Source organism: Ruditapes philippinarum, unplaced genomic scaffold (genome assembly GCF_026571515.1).
Source record: "Ruditapes philippinarum isolate M1 unplaced genomic scaffold, ASM2657151v2 ctg35_1_1_1_1, whole genome shotgun sequence".
NCBI lineage: Eukaryota > Metazoa > Mollusca > Bivalvia > Venerida > Veneridae > Ruditapes > Ruditapes philippinarum.
The window spans coordinates 2753-20656 of record NW_026861019.1 but is presented as its reverse complement, the minus strand read 5'-3'; the positions used below and the strand labels follow the sequence as shown (position 1 = coordinate 20656).

Below are 17904 nucleotides of genomic sequence, written 5' to 3'. Positions count from 1 at the left end.
TTACTTCAAGCCGACAAGTATATTTATGTATGAAAGTCGGAATGCCGTATCTCGACATGATGACATATATTTTGTCAAAATGACATTGTATATATAAACTTGTCGTCGTTATTTTGACGACTTGTTGTGTTCTACAAGTCAAGAAAGACGACTTCATGTCTTCATAGCGGGGGTACATACAAGCTTCCGTAGTGATGACTTGTGCAAACTACATTCTAACTTGTCAATGTATCATGATGACTTGTGCAAATGCCATGTTAACTTGTCAATGTATCATGATGACTTGTGCAGACAACATGTTAATTTGTCAAAGAATCGTAATGACTTGTGCAAAACACATGTTAACTTGTTAAGGTATTATGAGCATGTCATCACGATAATTTGACAAGTTAACATGCTGTTTGCACATGTCATCATGAAATATTGACAAGTTAACATGTCGTTTGCACAAGTCATTATGATATTTTGACAAGTTAACATGTCGTTTGCACAAGTCATCATGATACTTTGACAAGTTAACATGTTGTCTGCACATGTCATAATGATTATTTGACAAGTTAACATGCTGTTTGAACAAGTCAGCATTGTCTTTAGACAAGATATGATGTAAATTGCACATGTTTATATGCTTAAATGACAAAATAATATCATCATTTCACAAGATAGCAAAAACATTGATAGCATAAGACAGTCACGGCATTCCATATTTTACCTTCAATAGCAAATGACGACCACGTATGGACAAGGTGATTCAAGTATAACTATGTTGTAAAGGGTTATAAAAAGTATTTAAAACAACTATGATAGCCTCTTAATGTTTACTCAAAAATAATATACAAAGTCAGATCTAACAATGTATTTATAATCATTTACACACTATAAAGCACCTTAAGAAATGATCAATAATGCAGACAAATTTATTGTAGGGAACAGACAGAACAACAAAAATATTTAACTGATGATTTTAACCTTTTCCCTTATATAAGCGTGTTTCGACGGCTTCCCCCCCCCTTTTTGAGGCCTCAAACAGTGAAAAAATGCCCTATTTAGACCCCAAACACTGTTTTTGGTTTGAGAAATGTTGTTAAAAAAGTGACCTCTTTTTCAGCCCCATTCCCCATCCAAATATTACATCAGGGGGTTGCCAGAAGGGGGAGGTGCCCCCTTCTGTTTGGGGGGTTTGAAGGGGGAGTCCCCCTCATCGCCAAGAAAATTTTGGACATGGGACATGCTAAAAATGGCCTCAGGTCGATCTTAGGGTAAATAGTAACCAACGCTGAAAAGCCTTTTACTCTATCTCAATTCATTGAGAAGTTGCAGCACTTTGAAATCAGTTTTGATGGAAAAAAACAATGCAAAATAGTGATTTTTGGCAATTTTGAGACGTCCCCCCGTTGCCATGGTAACAGGAAATTTACCATTGAGCATGCTGTTACAGAGGCTATGGTATAGTCAACATTTGTGCCAAGTTTCATTAGTATTGAAGCATTTTTCATAGTTTCATAGCAGTTTGAACTTGTTACAGGAGGCTTTTCAATGAAAACGGCCATTTTTCGCAATATGCTCATGGGGTAAAAGGTTAAGATAAACTATTCTTTCAGATGATAGTTGAAATACCTTAAAATGAGTCCACAGGACAATGTTCTCACTTCATTTGCCTGCCAAAATGGCATATTTACATACATGTAGTTATGCATATTTCTTAAAAGGTAGTGTTATATTAATAAGTAAAATACTTATAATTAAATAGTCTTATAAGTTTTACAAAACTAAAACAGAGGAAACTTGTTATTTATTATACAAGGATTTCAAGTGTCACAGTGGCCTTGACCTAAAAATCAAAAGGGGTCATGTACATGCCATGTACAATGCCCTTTCCAAGTTTAACAGATTTTGGCCTATTTTTTTTCTCCGCGAGTGAATCATTGGAAAAAGGATTTTACATAAAGTTTAACTGTGACCTTGACCTGATTAACCTCTAAATTAAAAGAAGTCAATTATTGGCAATGGCCAATGCCCCTACAAAGTTTCACAAACTTAAGCTTTTTCCCAATCAAGTTATTGATGATGATCAGATAAAGATAGCTGGAGGTATGGACAAACGATCCCTAAACAGTATGCTTCCCACTTTTAATGTGGGGACATCATAAATGTTTTAAAACTTTTCTAAAAACCGTTAGAATTACAATTTATCATACAACAAAAAAGAAGAGACTTTTAAAGCTTTTTTGGTATGTAACTGGAAGAATATTTGTATCTTGATATAAATCATACATAAATATTTAATACCTAAATTGAAAAACTATTTCTATAAATGCATTACAAAGCAGATGGCATATGCATGTCTGAATCAACTAAAACAAGAGCCATCCCCTAGAGGGGGGCCACACTTGACTTCTTCTTATTTCCAAAGTCAAACATCATTGGATGAAGAATTATAATAATTTGACCTTTAAAGTCAAGGTCATTGATAAATGAAGGTCAAAATCAATTTGGTCTACTAAAAGGTCTTGTTCAACAAGCAGAAGATAATCCCAACATTAACAACAAAGTTACAGCAAATTATAAAATAGCTTACGTTAAAGTTTTCAGACGACAACAGGAACTAATGAAGTGACTATAGCAAAAGATTGAATATTTCTTCAAAAAAAAAAAAAAAGAGAGAATATTTTGCAAGTTGTTGTTTTTTCTACTTTCAGGTATGACCTTTTTGTGTAACATATCAGAGACACTTTAAATTTCTGGCTTTTTTTAACTTCTTGAAAGTTTTCAATACAGTTCTTCAGTTATAGCTTTACACACTTTAACACTGATGGGGGAGTATTTTTTCATCCAACTGTATGATTTGTCATATAATATATGCATTTCAATGGTGTAAAATTTTTGGTGACCTGTGTATGACCAACATTCAACTTGCTGTTTAACTCAAATGCTCTATATCTTCATTTGACTGTCTGATGAACAGTTAGCACATATAAAATGTAAACTGTATGATGAATAATAAACACAAATAACATTTAAATCTGTGATAACTTTATATTGATTATAACTAAAACTGGATGGATTACACTAAGATCCTAATAATGTAAATTATGATGAAAAAGAATTATAAATAAAAGAAATGAAGTATTGCCATGCAATACTATGTCCTCTATTGATTTGTAAGCCTTTCTAAAATTCCTTAAAGGGACTACACTGAGTTTTTTTAACATGACTGGACTAGAAATATTTTTTTTTTTAAATTAAAAGTTATTAAAATGTTTTTCACACAAATTTAAATTTATTTCTGCGTATATTTCTTAATTATCTTTTGAATTTCCTATTGTTTAAGCGCATCATAAATATGTGAGAAATTCAAATTTTATGTTTTTTTAAGGCTTTTGTATCTCAGTGGAATTCCTTTAATAAAATGTATGTGGCAGAATATCTGTTGTTGTTTGTCACATTGACATTTTACCACCTATAAATCATAAAAACATAGCAAATGACACTGCACGGAAATCTTTAGTAAAAGGCGAAAGATTTATTCGTGACTATGTAGTGAAACCAGAGTTTCGGACAAACTAGGCCAGATTTTCACATTTTATGATGCATGTTTGTCCATGAAAATGCTTATATACCAGTAGAGGACAGTCAGATGATGAACAAATAAATGAAGCATTATATGCAAATGATGATAATGATACATAAGATTACATAAAATCAGATCCACTCTAAAAAAAAAAGAGACAAAACAGAGAAAAGAAGAAATATGAAAAAAGAAAACATGATATTGAAAAGATTCAACATTTGAAAATATAAACATCTCAATATATGAATGTACATGTATATCAGAAGATATATTCATGAAAGCTGAAATTTTCAATAATAACAAGATTCCGCTAATCTCTACATAATTTTTACTTTTTCCTACTTATGTGTTCATAATAACAAAATAATAACACTGCAAGCAGTTATCCATGTTACAGCATGATTTTTAAAAGAAATAAGAAATCATATTTTTTCACAATGAACAATAAATAATACAAGTATGAATAAAAAAAATGTGTCTTGCACATCAAGTTTCTCATAACCTGTATGTATTTTTTATTAAACCTACACATCTGGTAATAAAGATTGTACCACACCCTTTCTATGATAAACGGTAAATTTCACATTTATTTATTTGTCCACATTTTAAATCGTTGAACAATGGAGAATAAATATTTTTTGTGAGATAGAAAATTTTGTTTTTGTTTCCAGAATATGTATAATAAAAAAACAGAACAGATGTTAAAAAGATAATTTGAGCCGTGTCACGACAAAACCAACATAATGGGTTTGTGACCAGCATGGATCCAGACCAGCCTGCGCATCCGCGCAGTCTGATCAGGATCCATGCTGTTTGCTTTCCAACCCTTTTACAAGTCAAGAAACTGATAGCGAACAGCATGGATCCTGATCAGACTGCGCGGATGCGCAGGCTGGTCTGGATCTATGCTGGTCGCACACCCATTATGTTGGTTTTGTTGTGACACAGCTCATTTGTAGTTACAAAAACAACATTTTATTTTATTACTAGAACAAATAAACTTAAAAGTGTGATCTAAGAGGGAAAGTAGTTAAAATGGTTTGAAAATCTATAATCTCCTAATATTATACAAATATTTGACATGAAATGAATAAACAATGATAAGGTATTAAAATTTAAAAATCAATTAAATTATGTTTACAAGCATTTACATTGACTTCTCATTTACCCTGGAGTTTAGTTGCAGAGTTTATTATTTTTCTGATAAAATTCTCTGTTTTATACTTTTGTCTACTATATAATAATGGTTAGAGGTTTTGTTTACAGGTATAAGTCCTTATAATGTACATAATAAAAGATATTATGCTGAACACATGGCGAGTACAATGAACACATTATAAAAATGATTTTCTCTTCTCCAGACTGAACACATCTAAAAATAGCAACATATAACACATGTATATAGCACAACTAAAAACTCCGGAACACAACCAAATTACTATTCACATAAAAGATGTACACAATGAGTGAGTCCATGTTCCGACTCTTATGGCACAATGTAAAATAGGATAAAACTGTAACACATGATACCTTCAATGATACAGGTAAAAATTACGATATAAAAACAGGAGCAACAAGATTATTTATATCAAATGAAAGAGACTCTGTAATATTGAAATGTCCTAAAACAATAGCCAGGGCTTATTTTCCTTCTATAGCAGGTTTTAGGGCAACCTCCCCAAACATCTTGCAGTTTTCCCCAAAAATTGAAGTTACAAAAAGTTTTTTCTTCCCCTTATGCAAATATAATGTATAACCCCTCCCCCCCTTCAAAATTAATGTTAAGGCTGCTCCCAAGCCAGTGAAAAAAACGCCCTGATAACTGCCTTCTGACACGAGTAGTTCTTATTAAACACACTAAAAAAATATCATTTTAAAACTGTCATATTGCTACTTGCCAATACAACAAATTTGGTTTATTTGAAATGAAAATCCCCAACAATTTACACTGTTACAAAATCAAGTACAAGTATCATAGGAATCTATTTAATCATTTATTTATTATAGGAACATTGTAAATGTTTCACACAGTAAGATTAAAGGTTATTTAGCTTGTGGAAACATTATATGACAAGCACATGTATATATAGGTCCTTGTTTAAGTACCCTGCAGTTATGTCATGGTGGTATATATGATTAATAATATATCAGATATACAGTAGTTAAGTTTTACTTTTATATAAATCACTGAATGAATCTAGTAAAACTAGAAGTTATGTTTGATAACTTTACGTCAATACCAGACGAGCTTAAAGAACAGTATACCAGAATGATGCACAAGTTAATAAGTATAATTTAACCCTTCGATACTCAATTTATCTTAAAACTGCATCCTTCATACAGAAATAAAATAATAAGACATTTCTGTAAAAAAATATGTAATTATTGTACAACCATTCAACATGATAAAGCACATATATTAGAAGGACCTTCAATGGCAAGTTGTACTTAAATTTTCTTTATGCAATAATGGCCATAATATCAACCAAATCTCACTATGGTACATGTATAATGAGTTTTGTTTACATATAAATAGTTAATGAGTAGAACATTACTACCTTGCTTTTATAACATCTAAAGCACTAAAGTTATAATCTTATTTATGTCATTAATTACAAATTTTGATTTTACCATTTATATATAAATAAATTTTGGCAAAGCTAATACAGTTTATAATATGCTTAACAGCACTGTACCACTTATAGTTATAAAAATATGTAATACTTTTACATGAATCACAAAACATCGCTGCAAAAAAAACCTCCACATCAATTTTCTCATTATGAAGATGTTCAACTTTTTGGACTGATGGGGCTGTTAGGAGTTTCGGGACTGTCTGAGTCCGACTTCTCTGGTATTGTTGCCAGGGGTAACCGGAGTGTTCGTGAACCACCACTGTCATCACTCTCAAACACATCATCTACGTATTCATTCATCATCCTTCTCTTAGGTCTGTATGCACCATTTCTATAGAAAAGATATATCAAATCAGTTATGTTCATTAATGAAGAAATATACAGTAGTTGTATAGAGAAACAAAACCTCTTACATCATACAGTCCAACTTCGTTCGCTCGAACTCGAAGGGCCTGTGCAAATTTGTTCGAGAGATCGGTAGTTCGAGCCAACCGAGGTCGAATATCATATGCCTAAAGGTTTATAGCATACATTGGTCGAATGATAAATACGTAAATATAATTGTTTGTTAGTACATTTGCTCGTCGAATATTCAGAATTATTATCCCAGTGTTTTCAATTAAGTATAAACGGTATGTTGTGTTAATCTATATTCATGCATCTTGTAATTGGTTGAGTTCGATTTAGTCCAAATATTTAGACGTAACCGCGGATTTGAAGCTATTTTTTACATGGGTCAAATCCGCATTTTCCGATAAACGTCAAACTGTAAAAAAAAAAAAAAATGCGATGTCTTTCAATAAAGGACTAAGTTCGATTGGGCAATCAGACCAAACTTGTTGAACAATGTTCAAAATATATTTATATGTTTATAATGGGATTTTTTTTAATTTTGAAAAAATAAATTAATGAAATATTTAAGAAAAAGTTTTACAACACCAATTATTTGTAGTCATTTACTTAAATAAACACACGTACAAGTATCATTCTATAAATACATAACACTATTACAATTCACGTTACATGAACTGCGGTTGTAATTAAAGCCGTCCGTATAAGCGTCATTCTTTATTGACGTTTGCATATTTCACTTATTTCACAAGTTCTTTTCTTTCTATCGTTACCATAAACGGCAAATAAACAATATTATTGTAACAAACAAATTGGTTACAACAACTCTTATTTTGTATCAATTAACCTTAATTGCCTTTGTCATAATCACGAGGTGTTAAAAACATGTGTCGCCGACTGTCATTTATTTAGGACATGTCGACTTGTCTTTTTGTGTTCGACCGAAAAGGTGTGATTTTCACTATATATCTGCCGGTGGGACCAGAGATCAGGTTCGAGAGTTCGAGCGATCCGGGGTAGAACAATATATATTATATAGGAATTTTGCCGGGACTGGGCGATGAGTTCAAGCGAAGGGAGGTATTCGAGCTATCCGAGTTCGAGCGAACGAAGTTTAACTGTAATTATAACAAAAATATTTATGTAAATAATGATTAGACAGTTTTTACAGTTTAAAATGACCAAATCACAAAAGCAGATTAAAACAAGATTTGCAAAAATGCAATGTCACTGCATTACACATGATATAGTTGGATCAGAAGAATTTTCTTTTATGTTTCCATACCACTGAACTTGTGATAATAAGTGTCTTGTCAAATTTCAGCATGTCAAATGGAAGACTATATGCAGATGTATCTATTTGCTGAATCAAAAATTGTTTCAGTTTTTACTATATACTTATAAGAAAAACAAATTGGAATAGAATAGACTCTAAAACGGTGTTCCTTCCCTTTCAAATCACATGTTAGAATTAAAATGTATCTGAAATTTGACTGCTTTATGGTATGATATTGCACAGTATGTTGTAATTAATCACCAAAGCCTATGTGATTATGACACTGTACAGCTTAACTTCATGCTATCTTATATAATTATACCACAATTCACTCAAAATCAAGATATATTCCCTAATCAAAACTTTGGTTCAATTATAATTTAATATTTTTTACATAAAGATAGCAGACCAATAAAATTTGAAACGCTGAAGTTCATGCTCCAAGTTTTGAAGCCTGTTTATATACTCTCACTAGGTCAGATGTTATAGGCAGCTATATAAACTACCTTGAATTTCTACGCTGGTATGAGATGAATGGGTGTGTTTCAGCCGTGTTTTGGGCGTTATCTCCTTCAGGTGATGAGCTGACAGATGGTGGTATAAATCTGTGGATGATAACATACCCACTTTCTGCATCTTCTAAAAAACAGAAATATTCATACATGTAATGTCAGTAATTAAACAATGTTTCTTTCAGAACATATTTAAAGCACATTATTTTGGCCTTGACATGTATTTTCTAATTTTTTTTTACCAATTTTATTTATTGTAAAATTAATTAAGCTAGTCTGTGTTAACAATGTCACTTTTAGTTTCATCCAAACATTATAGGTTCAGAAACCTTAATTATTGACCTACTGGTTTCGATAGAGATGTTGTTTAAAGAAATGGAATAAGGGGCCATCTCTTTTGTTATTTTCTTTTATTTCAATTTCTGTTCAATAGAGTGACATTGGCCCTTTCATCTATTGTTATACAATGATCTCTTTTGTTCTGTTTACAGTTAGACAGCCCCCTATTGCATTTCAGTCGGTCGGTCACGGACAGAAGGTGGACATTGAGTAATGACAATAGCTCACATTGAGCTCTGGAGAGCTAAAATAACACAAAACAAACTATGTTTGAATTCAGTATAATGAACAAATTATACTTATAATTTTATACCTTGATCTTGTGCGACGCCCTTACATAGTGAGGTATAGCTGCGGACACGATGACATGTGATAATCACTACAATGGTTGTCAGAATGACCAGCACACTCAATACAGCTATCAAAGCAAACGCAAGACTCTTCCAATACCTTTCTTCCTCATCAGATTGTAAAACAGTCGGTGCTTCCATGTCTCTTTCATCTTCTTTACCTGAGCTTTGGGAATCCAAGAAGGAAAATTTAATTTGGAGACCGCATACAGTGTCACTAAACTCACTACAAGTTCTGCTCTGCAGTTGATCCGGACATTCGGAGCATGTCTTACAAACACTTGCTATCTCGTCAAAGAATTCATTGTCATTACACTTCCCTGCCATACATGTTTGGCAAATCCCAAACAACATCAACACTGCTATAATGTACATTTTCAGCCCATCTGACATACCTGAATAAAATACATGGAAAATATCAAGACATGTATATCAGCAACTTTACAGTTTATAGTCATAATGCAACAGGTGTACCATATAATTATTTCACACATGTGCACATCACTGTCTTTTGAATAGAAAGTGATGATTCTGTTTCCAAATCACTAAAGCTTATATTGTACATATTTTCCACATCACAATACAAATTACATTTGTGAATAAATCTGATGAATATTGAATATAACGAACAAAGCATTCTTCTTAAGAATAATTTTTACTCCCTAGTACTGTTAAATGGTATTTATAACAGAATAAAACAATATGATGTTTAACATCAGCAGATACTAACAGTTAGTATCTGTCAGGTGCATACTCTAGTCTCCCTTATTGATAAACAAGAGACTTTGCAAGTTGGCTGCAACACTACATGTTAAACTGCTAACAATAGCATCTCTAGGGTGAAAACAGGTAAAAGCAAATTTGCTACTTTCGAGTTCAACTTTTGTTCATTGAACTTAATATCATTCTGTTTCTTGAGTTATTGTAAAAAATATATTATGTTTATATGAACAGAGCTCAGCCTCTAGATAAGCTGTGTATTTGCGTAAGAACTCAATAAAAATTGCCCATTTACTCAACAAATAAATTAAAATCTCAGTGTACAACAAATCAATTGTTTCTATAAATGACCGAATTCAATTTTATCAAACTGCATATTGGACTTATACTTATGCAAAAGGGCATGACAGATTCTAGTCATTATTGAAAACAAAACTTCTGGTTTAAAGTTAGCTAAATGAGTGACCCGAATAGATTCAACATTTTCGTTAATTTTACGTCATTTTCATTTGGTACTTTATTGCATCTGCATCAAGTAAAAGGTTGATGCAGTGATTCATTCCAATCAATCAATTTATAGTCGATAGTATCAAATTATGGCACAACCATTGAAGTCCAATATCAAAAACATAATAACATCATACATTTATTAAAGTGATTAAAACCTCAAGGCCTTATGTGCTTCCAGCACGAAGAGGACTAAGTAAGTAAAACCTTGGACAAAGTATGTTGTTATTTTATGTCCCAGTTAACACTTGAACATTTTGGCAAAAGAAAAAATCTAGAAGTAACTCTTATCTAATTTCAAAGTAGCATTTATTACGGATATTGTAAATGATACAGTTCCCTTGGTAGCATGCTTTAATCAAAGTAGAAGACTGACATAAGATTTGTACATCAGGGGTCAAAAACTGAAACTTTGACTAATGTGTGGATTAGAGGTTAATATAAATCAGAAAGACAATTTTCTCAGGTTCACTTGGTAAAAATTACATCAATACTGAAGAGAAAATTTTAAATACTAATATCCAATTAATTTTGATAGGGGATGGGTATTACGCTCTGATCTGCCACTACCGTATCATATTCAGAAAAGCCAGGATCGTATTAAACATAGAGAGGTCCCGGAATTGACTGTCTGTCAAAAGGTAGTTAATTACCAGTTATGTTAACAATATGTTAAGTCAGTGTAATTAGAAGCTATTGTATATTGGACACCAAGGATGCGGAACCATTACAGATCATGTGACTAATGAATACACTATACAGATTATGCAACCGCTACTGGTCAGGAATTAAACAAGGTGTGTCTATAGTCACCATCATCACCATCACCACTGATAAATCAAGTTATATTTAACAGCTTCTAATTCTAGATATTTCATTTAACTGTTTTCAAAAACGTTTGAATTGAGAATATAAGTGACGAACGTCTTTTGAGACCGTCGAGGACCAGAGAGTGTTGATAAGTAGGTCACTCACCTGTCTGTTTCATCAAAACGTTTGAAATTTGTTTTTCAAATTCATGTCTTTATGATACAGACTACAATAATGTTTTCATGTTTACATTCAATTATTTTTCTTATTGCACTTCTTTCATATACCCATTTGCAACTACCATATGTGCGTAAGGTGATCCTGCATTTTTAAGTATAGATTACCAGTTTATTTAATAAACAAACTTTACAGCGTTGATTAACAAATCATGTACAGTTTACAGATCATATGCTCCTTCATGAAAACAGGTCAAGTGCTCCTCCATGCCTAACAAATTATTTGCGTACCAATGCTAATGTAAGGAAAGATCTACCAAATCTACATATCTTATTGGGTTGTAGTTTGTACTGCTCTTACTGAATGCAAAAATTATAAAAGTAACTTCGAAAGATTTTTTCTGTCAGACACAAACATTTTACTTTGAAATGTGTTTTACTATTTAAACCATAATAACCAGGTTCCATATAACCTGCTTTATACATGTAAATGAAGTCTGAATATTTCAAACTAAAAAAGTAATTGGTCGCGAAAACCAATGCCATTTGAGAATCTCTCTTATTTCAACTGTAAATTGATAAAATTATGGAAAGAAATGGCAAAACAAATGCACTGCAAATAGTTAAATATGATTCAAAGAAAACGAACCCATACGTTACCAATTTATTTGTCAAAATGTGTACTGTAACAAAATATCGTTGAATGATGTAATGTACCACGTGACATCCGGTAGTTAAAGGGGTAGTGATTCACGTGCAAAGATCAAGGAAAGTTGTGGTTGACGATACATATAGCGAGGCTATATATATATATTTCCACGGCTATAATTCTTTAAATATTATAAATATATGTACTGTACAGTAAAATTGTTTTTGGGTTTTCTTTGTTGTAAAGATCAAATGAAAATCAACTTTACCAAAAAATGTATTATGTCACGACTCACGGGAAATGCTGTGTGGAGGGTTGTAAATAAGATCTACTGTACCTATACAGTAGGCCTATTCCGTATTTTAATTTGGAATAAACCAATTACAATTGATAGAATTCATGATTACAGGCAATGATTAAGATATTTTGTAAGACAATATGGTCATTTCAATTAAACTGTAAAATTTACTGTATTGTAAACGTTTACAACTGAAAATCAAAACAAAAAGGTGTACAGTACTGTACAGTAACCGTGGGGGCCTTAACGGGCGACCATCGTTTATGATTGAATATAATAAAGAGCACTCAAGCGCACAATTTGTTAGCTTGCATCAATGATTGAATTGATTTGAATTGATTTGAATGAATGAATGAATGAATGAATGAATGAATGAATGAATGAATGAATGAATGAATGAATGAATGAATGAATGAATGAATGAATGAATGAATGAATCAATCAATGAATGAATCAATGAATGAATCAATGAATGAATGAATATAAGATAAGATAATCTAAGATAATAAGATAAGATAAGATAGGTTAATCAAAGACAGCATAATGCTTAAAACATGAAAAGTAGGCTACTATGCCAGTCAGACATCAATTGAAAATATAGTTCCCCTTTAAATTATTGACCTGAAACATTTTACTTTTTGTCGAGTAGTCTCCCTTGGATTGTATGTCAACAAGAGAAAATGGCGTACTGGTTTCACAGAAACCCCTTAAAAGCAACTTCGCCAGTAACATTCGAGCTTGCTGGTGTATCAACGAATGAAGCCACAAGGAAAATATTCAGGTTTATTATCTTAAATCATATATATCACACAAAACTTCTGTAGACGGGTTTATAATTGAACTTGGTAAACCCATTTCAAAATCACCATTTGATTTCTGATTTAAGGATTTTTTTTTCTTAAAAAAAAAGGGCAATTGTTGAAATATTCTTTATTCAGTATATTATTTGACTTAGATTTTATATGTTGAAATTGTTACTGAATTATTAAATGATCAGGTTGTGGAAATTATAGGACATGTTAATCTTAACTTGTATCACATGCTCATGAATCATTTATGAATTATGTTTCTTTGTATTTTTTGGGACAAGATATTTTTTTGTCCCAGGTTTATTTATGCTGAAAATGGATGAGTGAGGATGTGAGGCTTATAAGTTAATTAATGAATAACCCACCTTTAAATTAGGCACAGATATCTTAAAGAATTTTTCGAATGAGGTGTTTAAGTTTAAAAAAAGGACTAATAGGCTCGATCCTTATTGAACATTTTCTATATTTACTGTATTCTATAGTCGACTGAACAATAATTCTGAACAATAAAACATAAAAACTGCCTATATAATATAAAAAGACTGCTCCATTCTTTTTATCAATTGAACATTATCAATATTTTTCGAAGGATTTTATAGGTATTTATGTGGGTCAGTGGGGTTATTGCATGATTACTCAGGTTATGTTTATTATAAAATTGAAAACAAATATGACAAAATATAAAATTATTTTAATTTTAACTGACCAATCCCCATTTACTCTTAGATTGGAATTTGGCATATCATGATAAAATGGGGGCATATGCACCTGATTGATGAAAGATAATGCAACGCTAGTTTCCAATTGAACCATCATATTATGTCCCAGATTCAAATGGTTTAAATAATGTGATAAAACATAAATCCATAAATTTGTAAGTGGAGAAAGCAAAATAATTTAATTTTAAAACTGAATCACATGTATATGCCATCCATTTATATATATTTTTTCTCTTTTGCTTGAAGTGATATGAGAATACACAGAAACAAACTACTGGAACTACTAACAGATCCAAACCATGACAAAGGAACTCTTGAAAAGACTGCCAATGATTATTTCTCATTGTTAATTGGACTTGTCAGACCATTTGAGGAAGGTGAAACAGAAAATAAACTCAGGACTGCAGTAAAATTTCGATGGACCAACACATTACTTGGAAACACACCTATGTATGTATTATTATTTTATACATTTTGAGAGTTATTGTATGTTTTTTTTTCTATACAAAATGAAATGTATGTAGAATTTTTTTTTCAGATAATAATTTGAACCACATTTTTGTTGATTGAATTAAATGATTTGATATTCATTGCCACCTAATCAATTTTGCCAGAATAGAGAAAATGAATTTATTTTGTAATGAAAGATTATTGGCATAAAAATGGATATGAAATTTTTATATGATACAAATATTCACTCATTTGCCAATAAAAAAGTTCTACTTCAGATACTGTAAGGTGTTGTTTTAATTCTAATTTTCTGAATTCTATTAAGAATTGGCAGAACAAAATTACACAAGACATTCATGGCAAAAAGAAATTAAAGTTTGACTAAGACAAAAGGGTTGAAGGATTTCAACAAAGTCAATGTACAAACACATCATAATGATCAATAAATGTGTAAAACCTCTAAAAACTGGAATCCTCTGACAACCAAACTTGTAGTCGAGTCCAAGCAGGGTCTGGTTTTCAGAGTTTCAACTATATACAGTATTGGTATTAAGATGTCACAGAGATGCTGTCTTACAGAATTCAATGCTTTTTTCATGGAACCTATCCTGAAGAATATACCTTTTGTTTACACTGCTTTATGAACTATTTTAACTTCAGAGAAAAACAAGATGCTGTATTTGAGCTTGCATCAATGGCTGTGAACGTGGCATTATGGTACACCAAACATTCGGCTAAATGGGCTGCTAAAGATGAGTAAGTCAATCTATATTTCACCAGTTGTTGTAGTTCACAGAAGGCGGGATAAATTCCAGGAAGAAGATGATTTATCTGAAATCAATTATTTGTTCAACTTTCGAAATATTTTTATAAATTAATTCTATTTAAAGGAAGTTACATTGACAAGTAATCATATATATATTTTAGATACGAAGTTATTTAACATAACTTGGGACATACAGTATTATAGCATTTATATTATGTACCAGACATAATTGAAAATTAAGTCAATCATAGAATAAAATGTGTACTGTTGCTTTTGTATTGTTGTGATATTTTTGTGTTTGTTCGAAGTGATCACTGCTCCTTACATTAAGGTATGAAAACAATTACATCAGTGCTGATTGTAACTGATCATACCTGTATTTCCATTTCTTTTTGTGTGTTTATCAGCATGTTAAAATCTAAGTCTTGATCGTTCTATATTAACAAAGGTGTGGTGTTTTGTCCACTCAATAAAATTCATCTGTGGGGTTTTGTCCACTATAAGATTTTAAGTTGTGGGGTTTTGAAGTGTGGGGTTTGTCCGTCTTCCCATTTTAAGATGTTACTATAGCTTTGATAAATTCAACTTGTATTATATATTTTGACTGCTGTAACATATAGGTTATATTATTTCAGGGTAGATATGGAGGAAGCTAAAGAAGTTCACAAATGTTTACGTACAGCAGGTGGCATTTTTAATTATGTCAAGGTAAATTCCTAGAATAATCAATTTATTTACTTTTTTCTTTTTTTGTCCCTGGGCAAATATTAAAATAGTTTCATATAGCTCAAAGAACAATGAGGAAGAACAGTAGAGAAGCCAACTAAGTATCCTTTTTAGCTTGACTATTGATTAAGAATAAGTAGAGCTATCCTAGTCACCCTAGCATTGGTGTCCGCATAACCACTAATGTTAAAGTTTGTGTACCACCTCAAATATTTTTAAAGTGCATTGATATATGTCTTTGAAACTTTGCACATTGTTCACCATCATGCACCCAAGTCCATGATCTTGGCAAATAACGTAACTGTAGCCTCAAATTTAACTGGTTATTTTGCACTTTGAACTAGATATGGCTAAGCTGATCTGGCTTAGATCTGTCGATAAAAATAATACTGATAAATGGTCAGGATTTTTCTGTCCATCAATAATAGAAACACATTAGAAAAAAAAGGAGATAATTTTGACTAATTTATTAAATGTCTGGAAATTATGAATTTTAGAAATGATATAAATTCACCCAAAACATACACAGAAGCAGGTGTTCATGTCTAAAACTTCCGTCTTTACATATTGGACATATTTCATAGCAGTGATGACAAAAAATATTCAGAAAAAAATCATGCAATGGGCATTTATAAACATGTAGGTAGAGAACATTCATTTTACTGAAGTAATTTGAACTGGTAAGAAAGTGAATTTTAGACAGGAAATTATAAGTAATTATTGCTACATTTGTGCATTTTCAATATTTGTAATCTATTTTTGATGTCTGGTCAATATGCTCTGCACTCAATCATGGACAGGTTAAGTCTGTCATGGTGATACCTGTCTGAAGTACTTTATACTATACACACTTATTATTACAATATACATGGTCTTGGCAACTTACATTAATGTAGCATCTATTTAGTTTTTCCCTGTTTATAATTTTGAAAGTAAGAAATTATTTGATTAACCTATTCTGGCAAGTTGGATATATTTTAAGTTTTATCTATAACAATGGCTCCAAACTATATGCACTAAGCACAGTATAAAGGTTATCATTTTGGCATGTTCACCTTAGGAATTTATCTTTATAAGTTTGTTTGAAGTGAAATAAGATGTAAAGTGAGATTGCCCCTGTCGGGCTGGTGGCATCTAGTGTTGTCCAAAGCATTATCACTTGCATGCCTAGAGGGATTTAGGTATTACTGGATACAAATATTCACCACAATAAAACAAAATGTGGCTAAGGTCAAGATCACACATAAATGTCAAAGATCAGTAAAGATATGATAATGTGTTTATGTACAATTTTATCTTGATTTAGGGGATTATATCAAACATGTTCACAGTCATGAGACTGAGTATTGTCTGCATAATTCAGGGATGGATTTTAGAATATACATTGTACTTGATAGAAATGGTCATCACCATGAGACATGTTGTTGTTAAATAAAGTAGGTCTCTTTGTCAAAGGTCAGGGTCAAAGAAATACTTCTGCATGCATGGAGAGATTTTAATATAATTTGGAATAAATGTCCACCAGTGTGGGTTGTTGTGTCACATGCAAAATTCAGGTACCTGTGGCAAAGGTCAAGGTCATACTTAGAGGTGAAAGGTCAGGAATATTAAAAAATGTGAGGCATAGTGTTGTGCAACAAATTGAGGTCCCTATGGCCAATTAAGGTAAAGGTCATATTAGAAAATAAAAATGTGTGTACTGATCATTTTATCATCATGAATTGTTGGGTTTTCACGTAAAATGTTCATTTTTATGACACTGAGTGTTTGTAACAGCCAATTTTTTGATGAAATGGCACTCTTGTTCCCATTTATCTCCCCTTAATGTACTTTATGTGTTTATATATATTTGATGAACCTATATTGGCAAGTTGATGACTTTGTCATCGTAACATTAATTGGGAATGATATGCAAATTTGTTTCTAATTTTAGACTGAGTTGGTACCTAAGCTGACAGACAATACAGAGAATGCTACAGATACAGATTCTCGTGTGTTAGATGCTTACATTAATCAGTGTACAGCAGAGGCACAGGAAGGTAAACATTTTATTGCTAATAATTATATAGGCTATATTACACCTTTAATTTCATGTGCAGAATATCAAAGGGATTTTATTGTTAGTACAGATTATATAAGGTGTTTTGTTGCTAGTTCATATTATATTATGGGTCTATTACTAGTACATGTTGTAATAGGGATTTTATTGTAAGAACATTTGTTGCAGGTGATGTTCAGG

General features: G+C 31.7%; 2 protein-coding genes and 1 non-coding gene across 4 annotated transcripts; 1 reads left to right on the top strand and 2 right to left on the bottom strand.

Moving 5' to 3' along the window:
- Positions 1 to 806: 806 nt before the first annotated feature.
- On the bottom strand, positions 807 to 12000 carry LOC132714235 (uncharacterized). 2 transcript variants are annotated; one of them, XM_060697040.1, is made up of 4 exons: positions 11909 to 12000; positions 8999 to 9430; positions 8341 to 8473; positions 807 to 6538 (listed from the first exon to the last, which is right to left on the bottom strand). In XM_060697040.1, the coding sequence occupies exons 2-4, from the start codon at positions 9426 to 9428 to the stop codon at positions 6364 to 6366; spliced, it is 738 nt and encodes a 245-aa protein (XP_060553023.1). In that variant the 5' UTR covers positions 9429 to 9430; positions 11909 to 12000; the 3' UTR covers positions 807 to 6363. The 2 variants fall into 2 exon arrangements, with proteins under 2 accessions (XP_060553023.1, XP_060553022.1); XM_060697039.1 differs by having other exon boundaries at positions 11898 to 11958.
- Positions 3439 to 3555, bottom strand: LOC132714262 (U5 spliceosomal RNA). The gene has a single exon (XR_009623539.1). It is a non-coding gene; the product is annotated as a U5 spliceosomal RNA (small nuclear RNA).
- An 821-nt stretch (positions 12001 to 12821) lies between the features above and the next one.
- LOC132714258 (BRO1 domain-containing protein BROX-like) lies at positions 12822 to 17704 on the top strand (the record flags this gene model as incomplete). Its single annotated transcript, XM_060697087.1, is given in 5 exon segments — positions 12822 to 12976; positions 13970 to 14173; positions 14834 to 14929; positions 15575 to 15647; positions 17599 to 17704. Coding segments are annotated over 5 exon segments (580 nt in total), but the record flags the coding sequence as incomplete, so codon positions are not given.
- Positions 17705 to 17904: the final 200 nt, after the last annotated feature.

Bases quoted from the DNA above. Each gene is read 5' to 3' on its own strand.
- LOC132714235 (XM_060697039.1), bottom strand. The intron at 8,474-8,998 runs GTATAAAATTAT...TCTGTTTTTTAG, and splicing joins GGGCGTCGCACAAGATCAAG to AAGATGCAGAAAGTGGGTAT. The intron at 6,539-8,340 runs GTAGTTTATATA...TCTTTTCTATAG, and splicing joins TACCAGCGTAGAAATTCAAG to AAATGGTGCATACAGACCTA.